The 27,536-nt window shown below is 34.0% G+C and overlaps 3 protein-coding genes across 4 annotated transcripts; 1 reads left to right on the top strand and 2 right to left on the bottom strand.

Annotated features, from left to right (window-relative positions):
- Window positions 1-2,327: 2,327 nt before the first annotated feature.
- Window positions 2,328-12,248, top strand: LOC122310245. 2 transcript variants are annotated; one of them, XM_043124126.1, is made up of 14 exons: window positions 2,328-2,636; window positions 3,342-3,400; window positions 3,740-3,848; window positions 3,988-4,097; window positions 4,373-4,441; window positions 5,212-5,826; window positions 6,555-7,090; window positions 8,387-8,451; window positions 8,726-8,805; window positions 9,422-9,526; window positions 9,907-10,046; window positions 10,137-10,265; window positions 11,445-11,597; window positions 11,703-12,248. In XM_043124126.1, the coding sequence occupies exons 1-14, from the start codon at window positions 2,456-2,458 to the stop codon at window positions 11,848-11,850; spliced, it is 2,499 nt and encodes an 832-aa protein (XP_042980060.1). In that variant the 5' UTR covers window positions 2,328-2,455; the 3' UTR covers window positions 11,851-12,248. The 2 variants fall into 2 exon arrangements, with proteins under 2 accessions (XP_042980060.1, XP_042980064.1); XM_043124130.1 differs by lacking the exons at window positions 2,328-2,636; window positions 3,342-3,400 and having other exon boundaries at window positions 3,962-4,097.
- A 1,864-nt stretch (window positions 12,249-14,112) lies between these two features.
- On the bottom strand, window positions 14,113-16,985 carry LOC122310239 (calmodulin-binding receptor-like cytoplasmic kinase 2). Its single transcript, XM_043124121.1, has 6 exons — window positions 16,614-16,985; window positions 15,818-16,080; window positions 15,535-15,709; window positions 15,356-15,445; window positions 14,947-15,242; window positions 14,113-14,667 (listed from the first exon to the last, which is right to left on the bottom strand). Exons 1-6 carry the CDS (start codon window positions 16,846-16,848, stop codon window positions 14,404-14,406), a joined length of 1,323 nt encoding a protein of 440 aa, XP_042980055.1. The 5' UTR covers window positions 16,849-16,985; the 3' UTR covers window positions 14,113-14,403.
- A 5,961-nt stretch (window positions 16,986-22,946) lies between these two features.
- On the bottom strand, window positions 22,947-25,370 carry LOC122310234 (pentatricopeptide repeat-containing protein At2g46050, mitochondrial). Its single transcript, XM_043124117.1, has one exon. It carries the CDS (start codon window positions 25,193-25,195, stop codon window positions 23,186-23,188), a length of 2,010 nt encoding a protein of 669 aa, XP_042980051.1. The 5' UTR covers window positions 25,196-25,370; the 3' UTR covers window positions 22,947-23,185.
- Window positions 25,371-27,536: the final 2,166 nt, after the last annotated feature.

The raw sequence follows: 27,536 nt of genomic DNA, 5'->3' as shown, positions 1-27,536 counted from the left end.
TTTTAAAAGGTTGATAGTATTAAATTATTAATGCACAATATCTTTGATTGGTGATTCTTTTTAATACATTTTAATGTTTGTTTGAGACTTGATTTTAATTTAGGTTTTAATTTTTGGAGTTGGCAATAATTTAAATTTGGGGTTTGGTTTTGGTTTTCATTATACCTTATCGTTCTAATAATAAATGGCCTTCAATATGACTAATTATCATCAAAATCTTTAATACATCCAACAAAGTCTTGTGATGTATTCATTCCATCCATTTTGTCCTTAGGGATCAATTGAACAAATTCTATCTATTCCTTTAATTCCTCTCCTCACATGGTGATACAAGGGAGGGATGGAGATGCTCTCGTCATGTGTGCCTATGATGGTGGGGGGAAGGATGTCCTCATCATCACTTTCCATTGTTGTGTTAGAGGAGGAAATGTCCCTCCTCGCAAACCCTAGATGTTGAGGGGGGTATTTCGACACCTCCAACACATTGCGTCAATATTTATTTGAAAATGGTTTCAAAACTAGCATGCAAAAACACTTTTAAGCATGAGAATGAGCTTCTTGAGAAGATTTTGAAAGTGGTTACCAATTAAACATACATGATCCATTCTGACATGAAGATGAGAGTAATAACCTACCACCATTTTTAGAAACTTCAACATCATTGTCAATCTAAGCTTATGTTGTAATGTTAACTACTAGATTTATACCACTAATTATATTTTATTCTAGGAATTATGTTTTTAAATCTTTTATTCATCATCATGTGCTAGTTCCTTGTTGTATCTAGATTTATTTTAAGAAATCAAATTATGTATGGTTTTCATCATAATTTCTATTTTATAAAGGAAACATTGTAGATAAATTTCATAGAAGTAATATCACAAACTGATATAGTTTGTTATGGGATTTTATATTATAAAGTTATTTTAAATATAAAATAATTCTAATATATTACATGTTAATGTCGTATTTTATACACTTTTGAGCCGGGTTCTAGCAATTTAGGTCTTAAGTGTTTCACTAGCACATTAAAGAAAACATAGAGAGTTGGAGGCCTTGGTGGAGGCCAAAAAGTTTCCGATACTTAACTTAGTATCTCTCCTTAGTAGTTTGCGGAGAGCTTAAATGAATTAGAGATAGTTCTTTGTACTTGGAGGTCAGCTTTTATACTAGGTTTTTGGATGAGGACAGTCCATATCTAGTCTCAGGAAATTCATGTCACTTCAACTAGTCAGAATCATTTAATGCAGTGTAACTCCTGGGGTGACATCATTAATGCTACTTAGAATTTGAAAAGTGACGACATTAATACGGCATGGCTTCCTGACTCACTTTACTCTGCAAACATTCATTGCCAATCCCCTCCATGCCTGTTGTTAGGAGATTAAGGGTTCTCCATATCTCTAATCCACTTGCCTGCATAGGTTTTCAATGATTAGGTGTCAATGGGGGGTGTTAGGGCTGTGAGTCCTGTGTGACTTTTATCTTCTACTTTTCTCACCTATGGGTTGTTTCTTGGGTTGATTTTGCTCATGGATCGAGTATTATTATATCAGATGCCCACGAGCTCTTTTTAGAGGAGAGTCGCTGGGTTTCAATCAGGCTCTCTAACTTCCTCCCCAAAGATCTCTCGGGGCCTACCATACGGGCCAAAAAGAGGAAAAAATCTCCTTACATTATATTTATTAGTCACATCAATTTATAAATTTTTTATTTATCAAATCTATTTGTAAATCTAGTAATTTATTTGAGTAATATTATATACAGTTGTATAAATATTTTAAAAAAAATTCATGAAAAAATTAATTTTCTTTTATATATATTTTACATTAATTCATTTATTTTTAAATAATTGTGCAGCGCCCCTCCACGACTATGTAATATGTATCATTGTTCCTAGTATAATACTTTATTTGGCTTTACCAGTCAAAGACTCAAAGCTATACCTAACTCTGTACCTTTCACGTTCTATAAGATTAGCCAACTAGTTTCCTACTCGTAGTTCTCATCTTTTCATAAAATATAAAATATTAAATAAAATAATGATTTAAATATTAAATAGAGAAACATCATAATAAGTTTTTATAATATGTATTATTTATTTAAAATTAATAATATTTATTACCAATCAAATCAGATTCGAAAATGAAAAAAAAGAATATCCCGTCCATACAGTGAAGAAACTCATCGCCGCATGGCACGTGACTGTCGCGATCCACACTAGCGCGTGGTTCCAACATCCTCATCTTCAATCAGCCCGACCGAACCAGCTTGACGAGTACAAGTCAACCGGAATCTGAACTCTTACGTTTAGTTTTTCTTTTACAATCTCATTTTTTAATCACCTAATAAACATAATAATCATTATTACCCTATAATCCCTTTAAAGCCCATTGTTTTTTTTTTTTTCCTCCTTTCCACCAGTGCCGTGCGGGGAGAATCACCAAAAAAATATATGGGTTTCAATTCGATTCGGTGCTTCTCTTCCAATTCGATTCTCAGTCTTTTCATTCTTTTTTCTTGTTTCTTTGGCCTCTGCTATATGTACGACGAGCTGGGTTACAACAGCTTCACTCTCTCCAGCTTCAGCTACCCTCGGACGACGCTCAAACCCTTTGATTTACGTTATATTAGAGGTGTGCAAAACCAGTTCTTCATGACCCTTTTGAGTATTTGACCAATAAGTTTGATTTTTCATTGGTTCTTGAAGAATTTTGGGGTGTACTGATTGGTGTGTCGTAGTAAAAGAATTGAATTTGATGGTGGATTTGTGGAACACGTTTTCTTTTTTTTTTTTTAATAAGTAATTTGTGGAATACGGAGAAGTGTTTACATGCTCTTTTCTGTTTTATGCATATGCCTCCAGTGTTATGATTATTGTTTTTAAGTTGAAGTAATTTGGTGATTATTTCTTACTTGAATGCTCGATTGCTGATTACCATTGATGGTATAATTTTGTCTTATTGTGTTACAAGTAGCAGTCGTAACAGAGTTGTAACATAGGACGTTTACATTGTTTAAGCTATAAATTTGACGTGCTGATTGGAAAATGAAGTACCATTGCTTTATCCGACAGTTTTAGAAGCAAGGTTTGGCCTGTATGTAACGTCAGTACTCCATTGTGATTCTGCTTTCTGTCACGGTATTTGGTACTGGAGTATATACTGCTAACCAAGTTCAATTTTCATTAGGGGGTTCATGACCAAATTGATTGTTTCAGTCTCTTATCAAATTCGATAACACTAATATTGTCTCCTTTATTTATTTCCTTCTTATTTTTTATGGAAAATTTGCAATTTGTACAATATCTTACTAGTTTTGCTGTTTTTCCCTTGTTCCAGTTGATTTACCATCATGGTTCTCTTCCATGTCTATAGCATTGAACTCAGATGTCGAGCTTGTAAGTGCGCTTATCAAGTTTGAATAATTGATAGGATTTTTTTCAGTATTCAAACGTCTCCACGATGGCTAATTCCTGGATATGAGTTTTCTTCTGATATATAATATATATATATATTAAACATATAACAAAACTATACCATGCTCTCATCTGATATTCCTAAGTTTTTCCTATTACCCATGTCAGTAATTCTGGAATCTTTGTATTCTTCTTTTCACCTAATATAGAATTAAATCGTGCTTCAAGAATCTGCCTTTAGAATGAAGGCAATTGTATAAATCAATTACAAATATAATGCATTGTGAGTTGTCATTTGCTTATGGTCCAATTTGTTCACAGGATGCTGTAAGCCTAAAAAAGGCTCCTGAAAGTGCACTACCAGTAATTTGCTTCAGAGATGGCAGCCCACCACTGCCAGATGTCTCAAACATTTTTCTAAATGATTCAGGTAATTCAGGTGAAAGTGACCTATTAGAAATCTAATTGAACCTCAATTAAACAAGAATTCTGTTTGACTTCTTTTTCTTGCTCCAAGTCTAATCTGATTATTGTTGCAAGCAGTTTTGAAAGATTTTCTGCTGTTGTAGTGTTATTTCCCCTTTCAAATGGCTCATTTGGAGGAATACAAGCTCTTCAGAATGTGGAGCAATGCTTTGCTATGCAGAAAAATATCACAATGAAATTGACAAATGAGCAGGTCAATCTCAAAATCTTTCGCTTATTGTTATACCTTTTTTCTTTTATGCTAAAATCAAATATTCTTACTCAATTTATGTTCTAAGTAATTAAATTGGCATAGAACCGTGGTTTTCTATATATCTTTTGTTTTACTTGTATGCACTTTCTTGGAGGTTGAAAGGTTCACCAGTTTGGTGCATGGGAAGTTTCACAATTGCTTTCCTTGTTTTGTTTTTTATATCTATTTTTAGCCAATTGTCTGGTTAATAAGATAATAAATAATGAATTATTCAGATATCTCCGGGAGCTTGGTATTTTGGTCTCTTCAATGGCATTGGACCTACAAGGACACAATCAAAAATGGTATGGTTTATCACTAGCTCATGTTTTGTGATATCTTTTCCCTTCAGTATGCAGTTTCTATTAACTTTTTTTCTGTGGCGGCTAGGAAGGTTGCTTCATCCACTAACTTGTCTCTTTGTTATATGCCATTATCTTGTGTATTTCACATCACAATAAAATATTTTAATGGTAGAAGCAAAATACTTTACTTAAATAGTAGATCCTCTTTTTACTTTTTCTTTCCTGCTGTACTTTTTTTCTTTTTATGGGCACTGGGTGTCCAGGAACCAAGGAAGACATTCCTGCTGTGCTAATTTTAAATCCCATGTACGAGAGGAACTTTTTAAATACTCGTGAGATATGTGAGGAAGCAATTTCATTAATTGAATTTTTTTTTTTATAACTGTATTGATGGGAGGTAAATTTTGGAGCTGATTAATTATTCAGAATGGGATCATAAGCCATTTTATTCGTGATACCAAAAAGTTCTAATATTCTTGTATTTAAATGTGCCCCCTGATTTGTGCTAGAAATTTATATCTGAAAATTTAGCTGCCCTGCAACCCTTCCCAATCTAGTATTTGTGCTAAATTTCAATGAATATTGCGCTATCATGAGATTCATGATGCCAGAATGATATACACATTGGTATTGCTGATTTATTTTTTGAGCTCTTTTCAATTTGCTTTCTTTCTCTTCTTCAATGAACAGTATTGGTATGTTAATTTTGGGCATTCATGAGGTATTGCAATCATTTGAAAATATAAACTAGTGATACTCTCATACTGCAGATTGTCCGAGGCCCAGCATACTCCTTCAGTGCCAACATAACAGTGGAAGGATGTACAACCACAACGATGTGGGGCCAGTACTGCAACCAGACAGTTGATCAACTCTCATGTATTCCGTTATACGGTTATTTTCCTGCTGGAAGTTTTTCAGGAGTCAAGTCTTACAACCAAACAAATAAGAATATGTTTTCTTGCAAAAATAGTTTGGAAACATCTTGCCTTGGAGATGGTGAACCAAAAGTTTACTCATTGGATGTTGTCGGAGTGGCTGAAGAATTGACCATCATGGCTGCGGATATCAGGTATAATGTATCAGCAGCAAACAACAATGGGAATATAAGTGGGATTAATTTAATGTGTTTTGCTCGGCATGGTGCAATTCCATCAGCAACTGAGTATGATTATTCCAGTAACATTAGTGAAGCCCCTTTGTCTATTTCCTCGCCAAAGGTTGGCCGCTGGTATATTACTATTTTACCTGTTAATATTTCAAATATACTTGGAGGGACTCAAAACACTGCTGTGAAAGTTTGCTATTCAATGGAATCACAAGTGCTTCAATGTCCCATAGGGAAGGCTGGATCAAACTGTATATGGGAAAGATATGCCCTTCAGGTGCGATTGTTGATAGTATTGCTCTCTGCCTCTATTAAATTATGTGTCTTTATAATATAGATAGCTGGTATAATGGGATGAAAAAATGTTAAGGTGATTTCTCAACTTACACTATTTGGTATTTAAAGGCCCAAGCATGTTTCTACATGGGGTTCCTATCTTGGCTCATTTGTTAAGATCAGCAGATAATGCATAAGTTGTTTGAGTTTATACATGGAATGGCTTAAAATGGCAGAATATGATGATTATAGAGCATTAGGATAGCATTATAAACCAAATAGAATCTGGATTCCAATTTGGATGTTTTCAGATAAGCATTTCACAGTTTCATTCTTTGTAGGGGAATTCACGCTTTTCATTTATAAACTACCACATGATATTCGCTTTGCACTCTAACTGCATATATTTTTCAATTTGCACTCAGTTACGATCCACCTGCAGATGAGTGGAAAAATGGCTGCTAGCCACAATCTTAACGGTTAGGTCATAACTGAAATTGCAAATTGGAAAATATCGATATTTTAGGGTGAACAATGATACTTTTGGTACTTTGGTTAGAAAATAAAAAACAGGTCATATTTTGGGGGTGAAAAGTGTAATTCTCCCTTCTTTATATTAATTTTATGAGGAGTTTATGCCTGTATAGTCTTCTCTTTTCTGATGCTTGGAAAAAAAAAAAAATATTCACTTGAATAACTTATTGACAAGCTGATAATGGTTGTCTGCAGACAGTTCTCAGGAGAGATTCAAACCCATTTGAATCCTATTATCTGCCAGTCAGTGAAAAACTATTCTCGAATTCAGCCAATTTTCCTCTTGAACCCCTTGCAAGCAACTCCTCGTATGGTGGGAAACCAGATGATAGTTGGACTTACTTTATTTTGGACATTCCTCGTGGTGCAGCCGGAGGAAATATACATATCCGACTAACATCAGATGCAAGGATAGATTACGAAGTATACACTAGATTTGGTGGATTACCATCTCTAAATAACTGGGACTATTATTATGCAAACACTACAAGAAGTAGTGATGGCTCCATGTTTTTCAAGTTGTACAATTCCAGCAGAGAAAAAGTTGATTTTTATATTTTATATGCTAGAGAAGGAACTTGGGGTTTTGGATTGAGATATCTTAATATTAGTGGTAGTGCTTCCAAAGATCAAACTATCATGTCTGTTTCCCTCGAAAGATGCCCAAAACGATGCTCCTCTCATGGGGAATGCAGAGTTTCTTTTGACGCAAGTGGATTGACATCATACAGGTTTTTTTGTTCAGCCTCTTCCCATTATTTTCTTAATTAATTTTATGTATATATATATATATATCTTATATATATGTCGTTGGAGGCTATAAGTGAAACTTCTTGATTAATCTTTTGCCCAAAAGTATTGTTATCAGGGTAGGGTTAGTTAGAATCTTTGCTTGGCCAGAGGATAATACTGAGACAAGTGAATGAAACTTAAGCTCTTTCTGTAAGTGTGTGTGTTTTTTGGAAAGGGAGTGAATGAAATCAAGCTTTGTGAGAAAAGACAAAATTACTACCATGGGGAAGGCAATTGATTCAAGTTTGGTTTTTTAGCATAATAAGTTTTAATAAAATATCATAATTTCTTCTTTGTAAGGATTAAGAATGATTTCACATGACATAATTAAACTATCACGTCTCATCCTTTAAATTGGTGGAATCTTTTGGTACATTGTATGCCATATAATAATGCTCAAGTAAATGAGAAATTTCCTTAGTGTTGCATATCTGAAGATCCACTTTTTTGGTTTTATTGGAAGCCCGCTGGATCTCTGTGCTACACAAAGCAAGATAGTCCTCTCCTTTCTATGAATCCCCCTTTTTCTAGTAGGGAGGATATGATTCCAAATTTCTTGTGCAATGGTAAGAGACTACCTATTGAACTAGTTGAAACCAGAAAGTTTCTTAATTTTATATACAAGTAAATTTTTCATTGGGATTAATTCTGGTAATACCCCAGATTGAGTATAGAAAAGTGGTGAATAGGATCCCATATTGCTTGGGAGGAATAAATTCTTGTGCTTTAATAATGATTCCAAGGAGCTCCAAATGTAACATTGGCTACTCCAAATTGGAGTATAAGCCCGGATGCAAGTTGGGTGTTTCTTGAGTTGTTACATATGGTATCAGAGACAATTCAACTAAAACTTGAGCCATACCACCTATGATGGAATGGCCTGACAACAACGTTAGAGATAAAGTGGGGAAATTGGAATACCTTAGACTATGTATCGGAAGGCAGTGAATTGGATAGCACATTGCTTGGAGAAGTATTTCCCTTTTTGATGATTCTAAGGGCCTCTAATTGCGACATTAGCTAGTCCTTTTGGAGTAGAGGCCAAAATATGTGGAGAGGAGAGGAGAAGGGGGGGGAGAGTAGAGGAAATTTATTTCTAATTGTAGTTACAAGTATCCTGTGGTAATTTGCCCGACTGTTGTTGATATGATCCGGATGCTCAGTTGTTGAGATTTTAGTTCCCTAATTCTTATTGAGTATTTGTTTCTTTTTTTTGGTAAAAAAATCTTCCGCAGCTTCTGCTCCTGCGATAGAAGGCATGGAGGCTTTGACTGTAGTGTTGAAATTGTATCGCATCAAGGTAAGGTGGATATGGAGTAACATGAGATAATGTTTTGTAGTTGGCCTATGATAATTTTGTTGTTAATATGTCCTTGGCTGTTATCAAACAAGTATTTTTTGGTAAGTCTCAAAGAATTTGTAATGGTATTAGAGCACAGAGCTGAAGGTGACATGCTCTTAATCTTCTACCATATGATTTACCAAAACATCTACGTGCATATAAATTTTGTGCTAGGATTTGGTATGCAACTCAATGGTTTTTTACTTGATTCACTTGCCTAAAACTGCTGTAGGGCACATATGGCAATCAATTTGCCTTATTGCATCAAATGCTGCGGCTGTATTTCCTGCGTTTTGGGCCCTTCGACGGAAGGTAATGCGTGTTCCTGTTTTTGGGATAATTGGCAACAATTTAAACCTTCTAGCTACAAAGGGTGTGAATTGATTTTGGTATTTACCGGAAGCCATTCCATTTTATTGTATGCAACAATGTCACTGCTCTAAGGCTTTGATGATAGCATAGCTTGCGTATCCTCCAAAAGTAATCCTATGTACTGCTGTTATAAGCTTGTTTGACCTTGAATACAAACACTAATTTAATCGAAGATGCAGACCTTAAGAAAGACGGAAAAAACCTCTCAGAGGTATGCCCCCTCTAGATCTAAGGTTCAAACTCTTGGGTTAGAAATTCTTAGATAATGACAACGGAGGAAGTGAGGTCATGGATTAAATTCCTTAAGAGTGCTGAGTTATCCACCTAACATCACAGGTTTCGCAGCATAATGGTGAGATTAGTGATATTTCAGAAGTATAAAGGAGTTCAGTGATATCTCTAGTGATATCAGGGGGGAGGTTATTCATAACTGATTTGCATGGTTAGTGGTTAATAACTCAAGAATGTTCAAGCTATTCAAATCAACCAACATTAAAATTTTGACCCTTCATATTCATTTCTATTGCCAAATAAACTATAATTTTTTTTTATGCAGGCATTGGCAGAGTGGGTGGTATTCACGTGTAGTGGAATTTCAAGTGGATTATATCATGCTTGTGATGTAGGCACATGGTGTGCATTAACCTATAATGTCTTACAGGTATGAGTTATTTCTGCACCATTTTTCTTTTTCATGGAACTGCAGTTTATAACTGGTGTAGCATGTATGAAGATTTGCTCATTGGTTATCCAAACTTGGGCAAATCATATTAAAATTGAGGTTACGGTGGGATTCATACTCGTTTGAAAAATACAATGGACAACAAGGGTCATTAAAGGCTTTGAAATCATTTGGAGACAATGACAATGCACCTTTGCTTGAGGTGCTTGGAACAAAACAGGTTTATAGTGGCAAGTGAGATCTAAATTATGAAAAATGTAGTAAATTTTCCGGCATGTTAATTTGAATGTCCTCCCTCTCTCCCACTCAAGAACTCTAAGTTGAGATGGTATTGATTATTCAAAGGGTAAATGTTTCAGTTTATGGACTTTTGGCTCTCCTTCATGGCTGTGGTGAGCACTTTTGTGTACCTAGCTACCATTGATGAAGTTTTTAAGAGGGCATTACACACAGCTGTAGCTATTCTTACAGCCCTCATGGCTGCAACTAAGGCAACCAGGTACCTGATGCTGTGTAGACATTGTTCTGGTTCATTTATGTAAGGCTTATGAGAAGATATGGTAGGAATGTAACGATGCTAAACCTGCAGGTCTTCCAATATTTTTCTTGTGGTTGCAATTGGGGCATTGGGGCTTCTTATTGGATGGCTGATTGAGATCTCTACCAATTATTGGCCATTCTCTTTTTCAATTGGGTGCTCTTTAAATATGCCGGAAAGGTGGGTTTTTCTATTTTTCCAAATTATGAAGTTTTACTAAAACAAATCGACCTGCTTGAGAAAAGATGGAATTGATAATAATACAAACCTAAAAATGCACATAATACTATGATAATGGGTTAAAAAGTATAGGCTCAAAATTTTTAATATTGTTTTTCGGATAGCTTGGTTGTACACATAATACATATACGTTAGACCCAAAAAAGACTAATTGAAGTTACAATTGGAGTTTCTAGAATCACTTAGCTTCTGGCATTAATAACTTAACTCTAATGCCATTTCTTGTGACCATAGAAAAAACACTATACACATCTGCACTGTATCACAAAAGATCTAATAGAAGTTACCAGAGTTCTTAGACTAAATAATCACTTATGAAGCCTAGTTCCATCTAATAAACAGCCACTGTGGGATTTAGCACCCGTACACCATCACAATCCTCCCATCTAAGGTAAAAATTTCACAATCCGGGGTGTTACCGTCATCCCAGCTGGACTGTGGCCATATTTTGATAAGATATAGGCTCTTGCTAAATGTCACTGCAGCCTGCTAGATATTGGACTTTCTTATCCGCTGCTCTGCTTGTATCTTTTCTTAGCGATATTTTATTTATTGTAGATTCATTAATTGTCAATTCTCTATATTTTGCTTAGTAATGTTTGGTGAAGGAGAAAATAAGCTTATATAGTTTTTGAGTTCATAATTACACCTACTTTTAGATCAGGGACAGCCGACCCACCTAGGTAAATATCTGCCACTAGGCTATTGCTCGGTCTTTTTTAGGCATTTGGACGGACATAGTTCCATGCATAGCTAGGGACGGCGCATGCTACACGTGAATGGTTAGTTATCAAAATTTGGGCCCAGCCCAACTTACTGGAATAGCAACATAGTGATGAAATATGGTGATTTCAGCATAATTTTAACGTTATCAGAGCAATCATGGGGTTGGTGTAAAGTCATATTTGATGAGCATGGGTGGAACAAGCATCTAGAACTAGCTCAAATATCAATCAGACTAGATACATTAACTGGGGCGAGTTGTTTGCAGCCCCTTATACTTGCAGAATCTATTTGCTTTATGCTACAGACGTAACAGAACCATTAGTATGCTTGAACCTGATTAAACAAATTTGCGTTCACTTACTCTTCTAAGGCGAGGCTGCTTGTTTCCTGTAGATGGCAAAATATTAAAGGATGGTTTGAAAATCTTATCCACACACTTTTTAGACGGTTCCGCTGGGGATTTATGCTAGCAGGTTTCACTTCATTAGCCATGGCTGCTATTAGCTGGAAACTGGAAACCAGTGAAAGCTACTGGATTTGGCACAGGTATATAAATATTAACAGAAAATCTCTCTCTCTCTCTCTCTCTCTCTCTCTCTCTCTCTCTCTCTCTCTCTCAATGTACGTTTGGCGTGTAAAATGTTTTTGCAGTGTTTGGCATGTGACTATATACACATCTTCGTTCTTCTTCCTTTGTTCAAAAGCAAAGACCATAAATAATGAGAATCAAAGACGCACAGATGGTAACTATGAGTTGACTCGGCAAGATTCATTCTCAAGAGGTGAACGTGTAGGGTAGGGAACGTGAGGGAGTTTCGCATGAAGTTCTGACAAAAGTAGGCTCTTTTGTTCAGGCACATAAGTTCAGACAAATATAGCAGTGAGCCCACAAGTCATCCAACTCAAGCAGTTGTTCCAAGGAGGACATATTGTGTGCGGTTTGTTGTAAATTTTTCTTCTCAATGAGGTTTGTTCCCTCTTTTATTCTGGGAACTAGGTTTTTTAGTTCATGTTTTAACCGTATAGGGCCAACCAAAGTAGGACAAAACAGCCATGCCATGGCAAAAAATGATTATTCATGAAGTTAGTCTCAAAGGGATTTAACAATGAGTTATGTTACGTTATAAAATGTGTAAGTACACACAATCGTTTTGAAAAAAAGTGGGATCTATTATCAGAGAATTAATTTTGTTCAAAGAGATTGTGTACTTTATAATTACAAATATCATTTCTTTTTAACAATATATTTTCTCTTTTATTATTTTTTACAAAACACGATTTTCTCGGCTAATTATTAGGTATTTAAGACACGTGATATTCTCATTTTATTAGAACATGTATCATTATTAAAGTTATTATAAAATAATTATTTATAATAATTATCTAATAAATACTTTGTCCTACAAGGATATTATGAAATAGATGTTATCAAGTTTATAATGTTAAATAAGGCAAAGACCGTATAAAAAATTGGCTGTTTGTAGATAATTGGCTGGCTCACCACCTTTAATAATGCAAAGACCGTATAAAAAATAGAATTTGACCGCTCGGAATCAAGTTTCTAATGTCAGATGTGATGGAAAGCCTTTATGGTGGGGCATGTTTCTAAATAATTGGCCGTCTCACCACCTTTAATAAGGCAAAGACCATATAAAAAAATACAAGTTGACCGCTCGGACTCGGGACTGGTCCCTTCCACTCGGATGGAAAAACAAAAGGAACCATTTCATCATTTCATGTCTTCTCTTTCTGACAAAAACACCACAAGTTTGGGTTAAGTTTGTTAAATCATTGTATTCAAGCTGAAAAGATTATTCATATTTTGGAAAAATCAACAAATTAAAAAAAAAAAAAAAAAAGATACTTTCTCATTGATTTTTTTTTAATTTATTTTTATGTCAAGGAACCTGTCCGAGGCAGCTCTTAGGGTGGGTTTGGGTGTTGAGAAGTGTTGAGGAGAGTTGTGAATAGTAATAAAAAGTAGGTGAAAAGTAATAATAAAGTAATGAATAGTAATAAAAAGTAGGTAAAAAGTAATGAATAGTAAAAAAAGTAGGTGAAAAGTAATAATAAAGTAATGAATAGTAAAAAAAGTAGGTGAAAAGTAATAATAAAGTAATGAATAGTAATGAGAAGTGTTGAAGATACTTCAACACCCAAACACAGCCTTAGACCCATAGCTGCAGAGTTACTTATAGAAAATTAGGCTAAACATGTATTGATGTATGGTGTATTGGATGATAAATAGAACTTTTCAACTATAAAGTTGTCTTTAAAACTATAAGGAAAATATCTAAGTACTAAAAATAAGAAGAAATCATGTTCCTAATTCTATACTTGTCGCTTAAATTCTTATTAATATAATCATTGATATATATATATATATATAAATTTTAAAATGTTTTTTCGTCAAAATTTGTGTACAAAGTTAAAGGATACAATATAAATGGTCTGTTTTGTCAAAATTAAGTAGCTTGTTATCAAGCTCCAGCTTGTTCGAGTGCTAAATAAGTTGTTATGGATATAAAATTTTGTAATTTGAGAATAAACTCGAATTCAATACAAATTAGACTTTACCACCCACTGGGCCACTACTTGCTCCATCTCGATGCGTTTACACTCCTATTTGTAAAGAAATTGTGATTTTTTTTTTTTTTATTGGCATTGGATGTTTAGGAATAATTTTCCGACTAATCTCAAGGGTGTACAGGCTCTTGGTAAGAAGTTTTCCACAAGTGCACCTCGAGTAATTCAAAGAGAAAATCTCTCAATCCAATATATAACTCTTAGAGATTATTTGCATCCAAAGGAATTTGAATCTTAGACCTTGGTGAAATATACCTCCATATCTAAGACCTTTATCACTTGAAATTGTGATCCTACTAATACACAATAAAACTTGGTTCCCACGAGATGAGGAACCAAGAGAATGTACAATGGGAATATACCAATAATGCTTCAAATCTAAGTACTCTTGTATCCAGATTCCTACAGGAAGACTGAAAACAATAAGCAAATCCTAGAAAAAAAAAAAAGTCGCGCACACGGAAGGCGGCAGAACTAGAGAATTTCCCCAATCTCAAATTAAATTTAGCTATAAACAATCCAAATCCCATGAACAAATTATAAATAGATCACTACACTTGCAAGAAGTGAACTTTTTCCCATCAATGTCTTTGAATCCACTTCTGGGAAAATTATTGGCACCCTCCTAAAATGAACCTGCTCAAATTGGTGTATACCACTCTACACGCCTTTTTATGTCTAGATAATTCCATATTTTTCTCTCTAGTTCTAAAACAAATCCTTTGATTACAGGCTACTCCCACCATAGACCTCTCATAATATTTTCTCATCCTTTTCTCATTGAAGCGCTCCTTTGAGAATGAGAGGAGAGTGAACGGCAGTCTAAAGCTGTTAGCTCTCTGTAATCCTTGCGGATGCCCCAAAGGATCTCTGCACACCTTCTCATGCTAGGCCGATTTTGTCTTCGTGGAGCCAAACACTGTAAGGCTAGTTCAAGAATCTTAGCAAGAGCGAACTGATTTGCAGTAGTGCATTCCAGCTTTGGGTCCAAGGTTGAAATGGCATCTTCTTCTATGAACTTCTTCAGGGCCTGCACTTACACATCAATTTGTCTTATGGAGAAGAATTTTCTTTCTTTATAAAATGCTCCTTTGTAGCTTAATCAACCTATCCATTTAAAAGTAGAGATGGTAGAGCTGGAAGTTGCATAGACTAAGCTGTCAACATTCGATGGACATGTACTACATAATCATACTTTTTAAGGATTTCTGTATAGGTCTTGAACCATTTTTTCCCTTTAAATATAAAATTATTACTAGGACTAATGAAAACAAATTGTGACCAAAGAAAAGGCGGGAGAGAATCATACCCATTTTGCCGTTATCCGCTCCTTGAGTTCTCGGTTTATTTCAATTGGACGCCTGCCTGTGACTAGTTCAACCAATAACACACCAAATGAATAAACGTCACTCTTTTCAGTCAGTTGATAAGTTCTGAGGTACTCGGGATCCAAGTAACCAGCAGTCCCTTTAATTTGGGTAGACACATGGGTGGCACCTGAATCAGCTGCGAGTCTAGCAAAACCAAAGTCGGCTACCTTGGCTCTTAAGTTTTCAGTGAGAAGAATGTTAGAAGATTTTATGTCCCTATGAATGATAGGACGGTCTGCGAGGGAACCAATACAACATCCATTGAGAAACAGATTTTATAATCTCAAAAGGCAAACAATTTTGATAATTTTGACAAGACAAATGAATGGGCTCACCCCTGAAACATACCTGTATACATATGAAGATAGGTGATGGCATGGGCCACATCAGTTGCTACATCTATCCGGGCAGCAAGATCCAGAATGTTGCCATGAATACCTGCATTATTTCTCAGATCAGACATCAAGAACTAAGCTCATTCGCAGGTGCGCACAAAGTGAACATAAGGCCACAGAAAGACAACTCACAATCCAAGTGGTTTCTGAGGGTTCCATTGGAAACATACTCCACCACCACAACTCTTTCATCTTCGTGCTCCAAATATCCATAAAACTTCACCAAATTCAAATGTTCCACTTGTGCCAGTGTTTGGATCTCACTTTGGAATTCCACCCCCAAATGCTTATCAAGCTGAGACGTACTCTGCAAAGAAATGTAACGAAGTACCGGTTAAAGTTCTACGCCACAGAGTTGTCGAAGTTATGTTAGATCCAGAAAGTGGAATATCCTAATAAACAACTTTGACCAAACCTTCTTGGCACGTTTGACTGCTACAGCGGTTCCATCATCGAGTGTCCCCATGTAGACTGTCCCAAACCCACCATGTCCGATCTTGGAAGAGGGGGAGAAATTCCTCGTGGCCCTGAAGATTTCCTCCATGGTGAATTTGACACTCCCAGGCTCTCGCCTATGCTCTCGCGTATGTGTCGAGTTATTTGGACTGGCATAGACTCCCCGGTTTGAACCACCGCGTCGACTTCTCTCACTACCAGCTCTTGAACCATCCGATACAACTAAGACAGCGACAATTCAAAAGTTCATTCTAACTAATCTTGCGAATGCAAATAAATTTGATATAGCATAAATCTGTAAATCCACTTCGTAAGTTAGAAATTTCGACAAAGGGACAAAACATATAACAAAACCAAAGATTGGCGAACTGAAACATTTTAGTAGCCAGGCGGAAAAGAAAGCAAAAGCGATTCACTTGCCAGCGGCAAGCGGAATGGGAGCAGTCTCCCCCTTGTCCTTGATCTACTCGGGAGCATTGACTTCCCCAAAAGGTAGTACAGTGGATTATCGAGGGTGTAAATAACACCTGATAATACTAATAGCAATTTTGGTTTCATTTTCTTTTTCAGCAACCTAAAACAGGAATCAGTCAGAAGATGGAACCTTCTGGACTGGAGTCGCAAAGATCACAGAAACTCAAAACCAAGTCGAACCATAAGACTTTGAGAGAATTCTACACCAAAACTTCCAGAATTCTCCAACTTGATACTTTTCTTTAGAAAACAAATCGGAATTATGAGAAACTCGACTTTACCAGATGGAGCTTTAAATTCCTCGGAGTCCGCGACGCTAAAGATGGAGTTCTTAATCTCCGGGGGAGCGAAGCACCCGGAGAAGATTCCAGCGAACGATCTGGCAGCGACGGAGACGCGGCTCCTGCCGGGGGTGGAACTCCCGACGGTGGAGGTGTAGGAGTAAACGGAGCACGGCGAGTAGGGAACCCGACCATTTGTTACCCGGACATCGTAAGATGAGTCCGGGCTACTCATTCTGGGGAGAGTTGGAAATGGCGGGCAGTGGAGAAGGAGCGTCAACTAGATGTTACAGGCGGAGGGGGAGACGAAGGGAAGACTTTGAAGGAGAGGAGTTGCAGTGTAACCTGATCGTTGGGAAACACGCATTTAGGAAATAAAAGTCGTATTTAATGCCCAACACAACATTTTGCAATTTGCAATGCCAGGTTGTCCATCTTTCTTCACAAACATGAGTAAATTACAATATATAAAATTAAAAAAAAATGTTACTTTTAATACAAATTTATAAAAATAAATTTATAAATTGATAAAATTTTATATGATATATTAAATTTATTTTATTATAAAAATAATTTTATAATTTAATATATTATATTAAATTACATCTTTTTATAAATTTATTTTTATAAAAACTTTTTATTATTTTTAAAATATTTCTTTTATATTTCTTGATAGATGGGTTTTTCTACAAAGAGTTATCTTAAATATTTAGCAGAACTCAATTAAATAAAATTTGATAAAGTTTATAATTACAAACTCAATTATTAAATCATACAAACTCGACTAAATTACTATACACATATAATTACATATTTATTATTTTAATTTATTAATAAAAATATTTTAAATATTTAAAAACATAGTGCCCCTATCTTATGAGTACAATAAATGATATATGTATAAACTATATCAAATATATTTACAAAACTTAATGCCATGTTTTGTTTGACAAGATTTTCTATTTCAGCTTTTCATCCAATTATTATTTTAATATAAAGATCAATACAATCTTTAGAAATCTAAAATAAAAAATAATTTTAAAAATAATTATATTCAAATATTTTTTTTTTAATTCTACATATTCATTTTCACAAACTCTCTACTATAATACTTATTTTAAAAAAATATAAAAAAATATTATTCAAATTTTCTCTCTTATTTCTTAAACGTGACATTGATTATAGGGGTGGCAATATGTCACACGACCCGTTAACCCAACACGAACACGACACGATAATAACGGATTAGGGTTTAGCCTTAATGGGTTCGGGTCAAAATGGGTTGACCCGTTAAGACACGATTGCTTAACGGGTTAACTCGTTTTGACCCGTTATGACACGTTAAGAAAGTTAAAGTTACAATTATACCCTTATATCTAAAAATAAAATTGTTAGAATTTCAATTTCGATATTTTTATTATTTGGATCGTAGTTTTGGACTTATAATTAGTTTTATAATTTTTATAGATATTGTAATTTTAATATTTATATAAAATTATGCTAAATTTAATCAGGTTAAAAAGGTTAATTTCAGGCCTATTCAACCCATTTATATAAATAGTTTAAAATGAGTTGTATTGTGTCGTATTAACTTATTTCGTAATATTTTCTTAATTTATTTATTTACTTATAAAGAAAAATATATTTCGTAATATTTATTAATGGGTCAAAACGGGTTGACACGACCCGACCCGTTATGTTAATGGGTCGTGTTAGGGTTTGAAATTTTGACACGATAAACTTAACGGGTCGGGTTAGGGTTGACCTATATGACCCGTTAACACGATTTGACACAACACGAACACGACTTATTAACACGATTTGACACTCCTAATTAATTGTTGAGGGTAAATTTTAATTTTTACGAAGAATTCTATTTATCATTTCTTATATTATATATTAATATTAATAAGTAATTTATTATTTTTATTTTTTATTTAAATTTATGTATTTATATATAAACATACATATTTAAATAAAATAATAAAAATAATAAATTACATATTAAACGTGGTACGAAAATCTTTTGGATAGGGGTTAGTGTGTGTATATATATTAAAGTCAATGTCAACCTTTTTGTCCTGTGCTGAGTGTTCCACTCCCGCGTGGAGTTTACTCTGATTGCTGGCCTGCTGGCCAGCAATATGCCTGACATCACAATCATGAACAGACGAATTGTTCCATATGCCATACGATACGAAGAAAAATTGACTCAAGCAAACGAGAAAAAAACAAAAAGGAAGGAAAATAATCGTTACGTTGCTTGTTAGGATTAATTGTTAAATTATTTTGTACGAATTCATGTTTTCTATTTTCATAAGAAATCTTTTAAATTTTACAAAATTTGCAATTATATACTTTAGCGTAATTCTATTTCATGATGTTCATATTATATAACATCCACTTAATATAATTTAATTTAAAAGATAGATTTTAAAATTTTATATCTTATACATCAAACGTAACATTTTATCAAAAATCTTAATAAAAAAATTATGAAAAATAAAAAACTCCCCAATTATAAACAATAAAAATTTAAAAGAGAAAATAAATACTAGACATCCCTGTGGGGGGTATTGGTGGAATTACCATTTAGTTGTTTTTTGGGCAATATGTTAGGTTAACATTTGAAGGAAGAGCCAAGCTACGTTTAGACTTAATTATAAAAGAATCGGTCAATATTACAATTGGACTTTTATTAAAATTACTATGAAGAGGAAAAATTGCTACATTATTAATAATGTAACATTTCATATATCACATATACTCATTAATCAAGACAGGGTATTACAATATCTCCCTTAAAGTTTTGTTGTCCTTATCGGACTATTCCATCATAAAGGCACGGTTCAAATCTTGCACTTCTGGTTGAAATAGATTATGATATCATAGCCTAAGCCAGATCTAGAGTCTATTATAGAAGGACAAATTAATGATATAATTAAAGCAAAAGCTTCTCATTTTCAAATAATATAGAATCTCATACACCATCTACACTCATCAATTAATACGAAATATCACACTGGGAGAAGGAGAAACCTTTACATCTATGAAAATGATTACCTTAAAATTCTCTTATAATTCTATACTAAATTAAATGTAGTTTTAAAAAATAAAAACTCGTTTTGTATGAAGTGGCATGTTAATATTAGATAATTGTAGCATAAGTTGTAAAAGAGTTATAAATATATCATTTTCCTCCCCCTGAAAGATGGGTAAGATTTTTCTTTGTTTTTCATTCTCGGTTTTCTAAATTTTATTTTTTTTGTGATCTCAATTTTCTATATTTTTATTGCTTTACTGCAAGTTTATATTTTTCTTATTATTTGTTCAAGGAAAATATTTTAAAATTTATTTATTCAAGAAATAATATTACATATAATCGTAAAGTGTATAAATGATACGTTATTATTTTAAAAAATAATAAAATTTACTATTAAAAATTTAATTTTTTAATATAAATTTTATATTTATTCATTAATTATACATTTTAACACTATAAATATCATTTCTTTTTTTCAACTAACCTGACTTGTTTAGACTTTAACGTTCAACCCAATTTTAATGATGATTTTCTTTTCTTAAATTGGTTTTGACAGGAATGGGAAAATTACTTTTCATTTCATTGTCATTGTCATTGTCGGAGTTAACTTTCCAATCAAGAGCTTGGACGTGAAAGTGGGTTCAGCAAAAACTACCGAGAGAGAATTTGAGTTGACAGGAGTGCGTAGATTTAACTACTTATATTATACTTTCTTAATATTTTTCTTTACCGTAAGTCAGAGTCTTCCTTAATAAGTTAAAAGAGTAATATTTAAAAGAGGAATGTTATACATCATTTCATACTATATATTTTATATATTAAAATATTATTTTTTATTTTTTTATTTTTTATTTCATTTTATTCTTATTAAACTAATTGAATTATTCTATTTATTATCCATACACTAAATATTTATTATAAAAAAATGAAAAAAAAATTAAAATAAGTGTAGTGTGTGAAGTGTGAAAATGACAAAAAGAATTTTCCTATTTAAAATATACCAGAGTCGTACAGTTTTGAAAAATAGTGAAATATATTATTAAAATTTTAATTTTTTAAAAATAAATTTTGTATTTATTTATTTATTTTAAATAATTATGTTACGATTGTACACTCAAAACTGTAAGTACCATTTCCGTTATATTATAACCTTAACACTTATATTCTATGGTAAAATTTCATGCCAATTAAAAGCCATCTGAATAATTTTCTTGGTCGATTCCATCTTTTCCTCCGGTGAATAGTCAGAAATGGAGGCGCTTCCATTACACTTCCAAATTGCCAAAATTGAACTGTTCATGAAAACGACCAAATTCAAAGACTGACTTGTCCTCTGATGGTTGAGTTGAGTCCATTCTCAATCAATGAGTATAAGCTGGAGTCCTCACATATATCACCTAAGAGATAAGATATATGTGAAAATGACAACTCAAGAGCCTTGTCTTTCTCTCAACATCTTCCAAGAATTACCAAAGAAAGTTCAGTTCCAATAGAGAACAAAAAGAGCACAAGGATGAACTGACCGGTTGGTCTTGGCTCTGCAACACACCCGCCATCCATTTCTGATCTCAACAGTAAGGGATGTGGAGGCTTGATTTCTATATAAAGATCCTTAGCTTTATTAAACGCAACTTCAGTTCATTTTCCTGATCCGAGAATTGGTGATGTGCATGCCTTTGTCACCATTGATTATGATGAATATGCAATCCTGCATTCAACCCAACAAAGACTTCAGAAATCCTTCATAAGCCACAATTTAATTATTTAAGCAAGCCTGCATGATTTGAAGGACCTACAATTGATAGCTTGTGCCCTCCAAGCTATGTTAATTGTGTAATACCGAGTGGATTCAATTCACAGGTATACCTAATCAGGCCGCAATGACTTTTGCCGTGTTGGCACAAAGCTTTGACTCATCAACAAAATATGATTGACCTTTATATGCCAGATGAACACAAGCACGAGGCCTGCAGTCTAGAGTATCTTAGGTCATTATATATATGAGGAGAATTAAGATGTAAGAAGATCAACATCAAGGTTTAATGGAAAGCTTCTGGTACATGAATGTCGCGTTGGAATTATGTTTCAATACCTTGTTTCTTTGGGTTATAGCAATAGATTTAAATGGACCCAGTTTCCATGATTTCCTTGTATCTATATTTAGTTCTTAATTTCTCATGTATGTCTTACGTACTTAGCTATGCCTATATTTGGAATCAATAAAAATTGTTTTATGTATTAAAAAAATAAATAAACTTCTAGAGATAGAAGTTCAATACTTAAATAAAATTAACGTATCAAGTTCGGTTCAAACTAAATTGGAATAAGATGAGGCTCAACGATTGAGATTAAGAGAATGTTTGGTAACAATTCTCATCACATCCATCTCATTTTCTTCCCCAATATCACTTAAACACAGACACTTTGAAACTAATCATAATATCTTTTTCAAATTAATCATTACCACTTTTCTAAACTTAAAAAAAAAGAAAAAAAGAATTCAACTTTTTTAAATTTCAAAAATAAAAATAATATTAAAAAATAATATTATAACAATATTTTAACTTCATAATATTTTTTATTCAAACTTTTTCTCTCCTTTCCAAAATCCAAAAAATATTTAATTCAAACTATCTCATTACTATTCATAAACTATCTTACTATTATTTATAAAATTTTCATCTTATCTCATTCTCCAAACATCTCCTAACATGCATTAAGATGAGGCTAGGCGATGGAGACGAGAATGAACACAGGCAATACAGGAAATAGACAAGGAGTTTGATGACTTGAGTAATTTTCTGCTTGCAGTTTGGAAACTGAAAGCTAACTTGGCCTATTGAAAATTAATTAATTCAAAAACAGCTACAGAATGTATATTCTTAAGAACTAATGCCCAAAGCTAATATTAACAATAACAACACAGACATACAATCAGGAAAAAAAGAAAAATGATATTTACAATCATAAAGCGCGCAAGCGTCGCATATTCTTTTGAAAAAAAAAATAAATATAAAATCTACATGAAAAAATTAATTTTTTAATAATAAATCTTATTTTTTTAAAAATGAGTGTGCGGCGCTTGTATAACTTATGACCGTACCTAAAGTTATTAGAAAAAAAAAAAAAAGCATATAAAAAAAGGATCAGACAAAAAACTACCAATAAAAAATCAGAAAAAATATTAATGAAACAAAATCGAGAAACCTGACGGGGGTAAAGAGTATAAAATACATTTTACTTCAGCTCCATAAGGAGTCAAGGACTGCATCATTCGGAACGCTAAGAGATCATGGTAATAACAGTAATATTAATGAAAGATCCATGTTAGACCAACATTTGTAAATATAATTATGTAATGGACAACTGGAGAAATTATTATGTTTCAGGACGTTAAAACATAATGACTTTATAATACTAGCCAATCTTAACCTCAGAATGTGCAACCTGACCACTCGTGGCCTGTGGTGCTCGAAGTTGAATTCGGGATTAGCAAAGGATGTTAACGATACAGTTGCCTAGAATACCGTCAGCTGTAGAGTTTTACATTCAACATATGGTTATCATCCTTCATCAAACTATGCAGTGTTCCTAATATAGCATACACCTCCAGAGATTTTGGGTGGGATTTATCACTTGACACAAACGAACGAACATTACCAGCAATCTCCACCCAGCTACAGCCAGGAACTTTGGAATCACATCTGTCCCTTATCATTCTGCGTGCTCCAGCCACGTCAAACCAGCGACTTTGGGAAGCATACACGTTAGACATTAGAGCATAATTCACAGGCTTGTTTGGCTCCAATGTAAATAACTTTTCTGCAGCCCATTTTGCTAGTTCGAGATTTTTATGGACTTTACATGCCCCAATGAATGCTCCCAAGGTGTCTGACCCAGGTTCTATTGGCATGGAGGCCAAAACACTAAATGCCTCATCCAAAAGACCAGAGCGAGCAAGGAGGTCAATAAGACAGGTAAAATGATTTGAGTCTGGCACAATTTGGTAGTCATTGATCATTAAATTGAAGTAATGAAGCCCCTTCTCTACCAGCCCCCCATGGCTACAGGCAGATAGAACCCCAAGAAAGGCGACTGGATCTGGCCTCATGCCATGAGATAACATCTTCTCAAATAAGTTAGTAGCTTCTTTGGCAAGACCATGGAATGCATATGCGCATAAAATTGAGGTCCAAGTAACTAGATCAGGCTTCAAAACAGAGCTAAAACATTGATATGCACCATGGATGCTACCACACTTGGAGTATGCATTTATCAGGGCATTGGAAATTGATAGGAAAACTTGAAACCCAAACTTAATGGTGCAAGCATGAATCTGCATAATTTCACAAGTGGCAGACACATTGCCACATGAGCTAAGGATACTAGAAAGAGTTAACTCATCAAGACAGAGATCTGTTTGTAACATTCCCCGGAGAAGCTTCATAGCTTCCTTCCCATCTCCTTTCTGTCCATAGCCCACAATCATAGTGTTCCAAGACACCACATTTTTAATGGCTATCCCGTCAAAAGCCTTCCGAGCATCATCTATATTTTTATTCTTGGCATACATATCAATTATTACACTGGCCACTTGAACGTCTAAATCAAAAGACTTTTTAACAATAAGGCCATGGATCTGCTTTCCCAAATCACAAGTTCCCAAAGCACCACAGGAACTCATCAGGCTACTAAATGTAAACTCATCCCCCTTAACACCTTCCAACTGCATCAAATTGAAGACCCCAAAAGCATCTTTAACCAAACGATTTGAAACATAGCCAGACAACATGACATTCCACAAAACCAAATCTCTAAACAGAACAGCATTAAAAGCCCGCTTAGCAGCTTCCACCAGGCCAAAGGTTGCGTACAATTTGACGAGAGCGCTGCCAACAAAACTATGAGAGTCAAGCGCCACTTTAATAATGAAACAATGCAATTGTCTACCAATCACAACATCATGCAACTCAATGCATGCACGAAACAAACTGTTAAAAGTTATATCATCTGGTCTTACCCTTTCCAACAACATTCTCCTAAAGTAAGAAATCCCCAGATACAGACTCCGCCAATTATTACTTCTCCAGTCAACAACACCACAAATCACAGTATTCCACGACACCACATTTCTAGCACGCATTTCACCGAACAGTGTCTTTGCATCATCAAACTCCTGACATCTAAAATAAACATTCAAAAGATGATTGTGTAAGGCCAACACATTACACAAACCCAACTTTATCATATGTGCATGCAGCTGTTTTCCTTCGGGAAGGAAACCCATTTTGGCTGAGACTCTGAGGGCGTCGGAGCAAAAAGAAGGTGCCGATTGAGGATCAGTTAAATGGGTAGATGCGGAAAGAGGCATTTTGGCTCTCAGTCTGCCCAAAGAAAGAGGTGAATGGGCTATGTAGAATGGGTCTTCTTGATTTTGGGCATTTTGGCTGCTTAGAACTGAGAAAGTGGTTGGCGGGAAGTTCAACTGCCGTTTGAAAAGGATGGTAGGGCTTGAAGATGAGCGGCATCTGGACAGCATACGAAGATACGGAGTGGAAACGACTCAGTTTGCTCATCGAAAGTTTGAAATGCTGCTGGGCCTGAATTGAAATTTTAACGGTGCTTTGCTTCGGCTCTTAAGCCTATACAAACGTAAAGAACCACTTAGTAAGGGTTCCTTTATGGCAGAGTGATTATGTACTTGGAAATTTTTGAGAAATAAATATACAAATTTTGGAAAAAGAAGATGTCTTGCCATTTTTAGCAACTCTGTTAGGTTTACACACAAATATTATATCAAATAATTTATATAATATATTATATTTACTTATAATAAAAATAATTTTATAAACAGAGAGTTCAAATTAAACCACACCAATATGTAAGATTTTTGTGTAGATGAAATATTGTTTTAGGGATCGTTTGGATTGAGAAACCATTTCATCTCATTTCATCATTGTAATTTTTCTAAATTCTCATATAAAATATAATAAAGCATTCAACTTTTTCAAATCTAAAAATAATAATAATATTAAAAAATAATATTTTAATAATATTTTATTCAACTTTTAACTTTTATCTAAAATTATATCATTTCACCTCACTATCTAAACAATCCCAGATTCTTGATCTTAATCATTTCTTTTTTAGAAAAAATGACGATACCTCAAATTTATTGATAACTGTAACAACCCGCTAGAAATTCAATTGTGGAATTTCTTTTGACCTTAAGAATCTCGTGAAAATTCCGTAAGTTTACACGAATCGACTAATCACATAGGTTTTAGCCTGTCAACATAGTTAGTGTTATCACTCACTATGGTGCCAGAAATGCAATTTTAATTATTTGAGATAGTTAGAAGTGTCAGAATACATTATAGTCTACACCACTAGGCTTAATTGAATATTTAGGATTTTTCAGTACTAAGTTTATTACGTTTATTTTTGGAGTGAATAGTAATCTCGGTAAACGTACTAAACGCAGTGTTTTCAAAATCACAGTGTGAAATGTCCAAATTAAGTTAGCGAAATTTTATTTAGATACTTGGCAAGATCTTAACCACACATAATGAATAGTATTAGATACTTAGCACAAAGAGAAACCATTAGATGGAATTGTGAAGGAAATCAAGGTGTGAGATCATGACACCTAAGCAAAATACACATTTGGAAAATATCTTAAGAACATAGATTTAAAATACACATGGAAAGATTTTAACCACCTTACTCTTCCAAGTCTACTCCACATTTAGAAAATATTTTAAGCTAATTTCCTGGATATTATTGGGTAAAAATATTTTGAGTTGATTTTTGTAGATATTATTAGGTAAGAGAGTCATACACTCCACTCTCACTCCGGTAAGAGAGTCCTACACTTAACTCTTACTTCGGGTAAGAGAGTCCTACACTTAACTCTCACTCCAGCCTCATCTCTTCCATATCTTATCCACAAGTATCTCCAGCCACCCCTCCCCACGAAATTATCTTTATTTATGCTTTCCATTGAAAGAATACCAAACACTCTCTCTCGGACAGCTTTTAGGAGTTCTTTTGCACACCCATTTCGAAGCTTTTGTAAGTGTTTTATCATAAAGTCTCCTTCATATAAGTTGTTCCTCTTTGAGTCTAGTTTCTGTAGATGTATTTTTCGTATCATTCCATGGTCATTTGGTCAGTCAAAAGTATTTTTAACCATGGAAAGGTCATTCTGGGAGTGAATCTGGAAAGTATGTTATAGTTTGGAGTTTTTTGACCAAGCTAATGGATAGATATTGGTCCGAAATTTTTATAGAGTATTGTTAACATGTATATATGACTATTGGTTGAGGATTTTTGCATGATTAAAGGTTTTGATGAAAGATTTTCTTAGATTTAGAAACTTAGAAACTGGAAGAGGAAAAACAGTTTCTGTTTTGAGAAAGTTTAACTCTTTGGTGGTCTAAACCTATTCTAATGACTTTAATAATTTTATTGGAGGATACTAAGTATCTTATATACATGTTATATTATTATTTTGAAGATATTTAATGTTAGTTTCAAAGATATGAAATTTTATGCAAAGAGATATTCAAATAAGCCAAAGTGTGGATATTCTTGGCTAAATTTATGTTTTGGTTAATTTCTAACCATGTGATCTTGAATTAGAAGCTTATATATGTTTTAGGACATCTTTTTAAACCATGTGATGGTTTGGTTTGAAGATCATATAATTATAAGTCATAGATTAAGAGATTTATCAAAACTAGTTGAGGAAAAAGTTTATGTTTTTGGACTAAGTGTAAAACCAAAAACTCCAAATGTTATTTTGTGATTTTGGTGACTTTAGTTCGATGATTTAAAGCATGGTTGATGTTAGGATGATATTATTAATATGTTAGAAG

Source organism: Carya illinoinensis, chromosome 1 (genome assembly GCF_018687715.1).
Source record: "Carya illinoinensis cultivar Pawnee chromosome 1, C.illinoinensisPawnee_v1, whole genome shotgun sequence".
NCBI classification, from domain to species: domain Eukaryota; kingdom Viridiplantae; phylum Streptophyta; class Magnoliopsida; order Fagales; family Juglandaceae; genus Carya; species Carya illinoinensis.
The sequence above is the reverse complement of the archived record's forward strand: the minus strand, read 5'-3'. Positions and strand labels throughout refer to the sequence as shown.

Coding starts and splice junctions, on each gene's coding strand:
- LOC122310239 (XM_043124121.1), bottom strand. CDS start 16,848: ATGAGTAGCCCGGACTCATCTTACGATGTCCGGGTAACAAATGGTCGG. Junction 15,243..15,355: donor CTATCTTCATATGTATACAG/GTATGTTTCAGG, acceptor GTTCCCTCGCAG/ACCGTCCTATCATTCATAGG. Junction 14,668..14,946: donor AGCGGATAACGGCAAAATGG/GTATGATTCTCT, acceptor GTGTAAGTGCAG/GCCCTGAAGAAGTTCATAGA.
- LOC122310245 (XM_043124126.1), top strand. CDS start 2,456: ATGGGTTTCAATTCGATTCGGTGCTTCTCTTCCAATTCGATTCTCAGT. Junction 2,637..3,341: donor TGATTTACGTTATATTAGAG/GTGTGCAAAACC, acceptor CCCTTGTTCCAG/TTGATTTACCATCATGGTTC. Junction 3,849..3,987: donor CATTTTTCTAAATGATTCAG/GTAATTCAGGTG, acceptor CTGCTGTTGTAG/TGTTATTTCCCCTTTCAAAT.
- LOC122310234 (XM_043124117.1), bottom strand. CDS start 25,195: ATGCTGTCCAGATGCCGCTCATCTTCAAGCCCTACCATCCTTTTCAAA.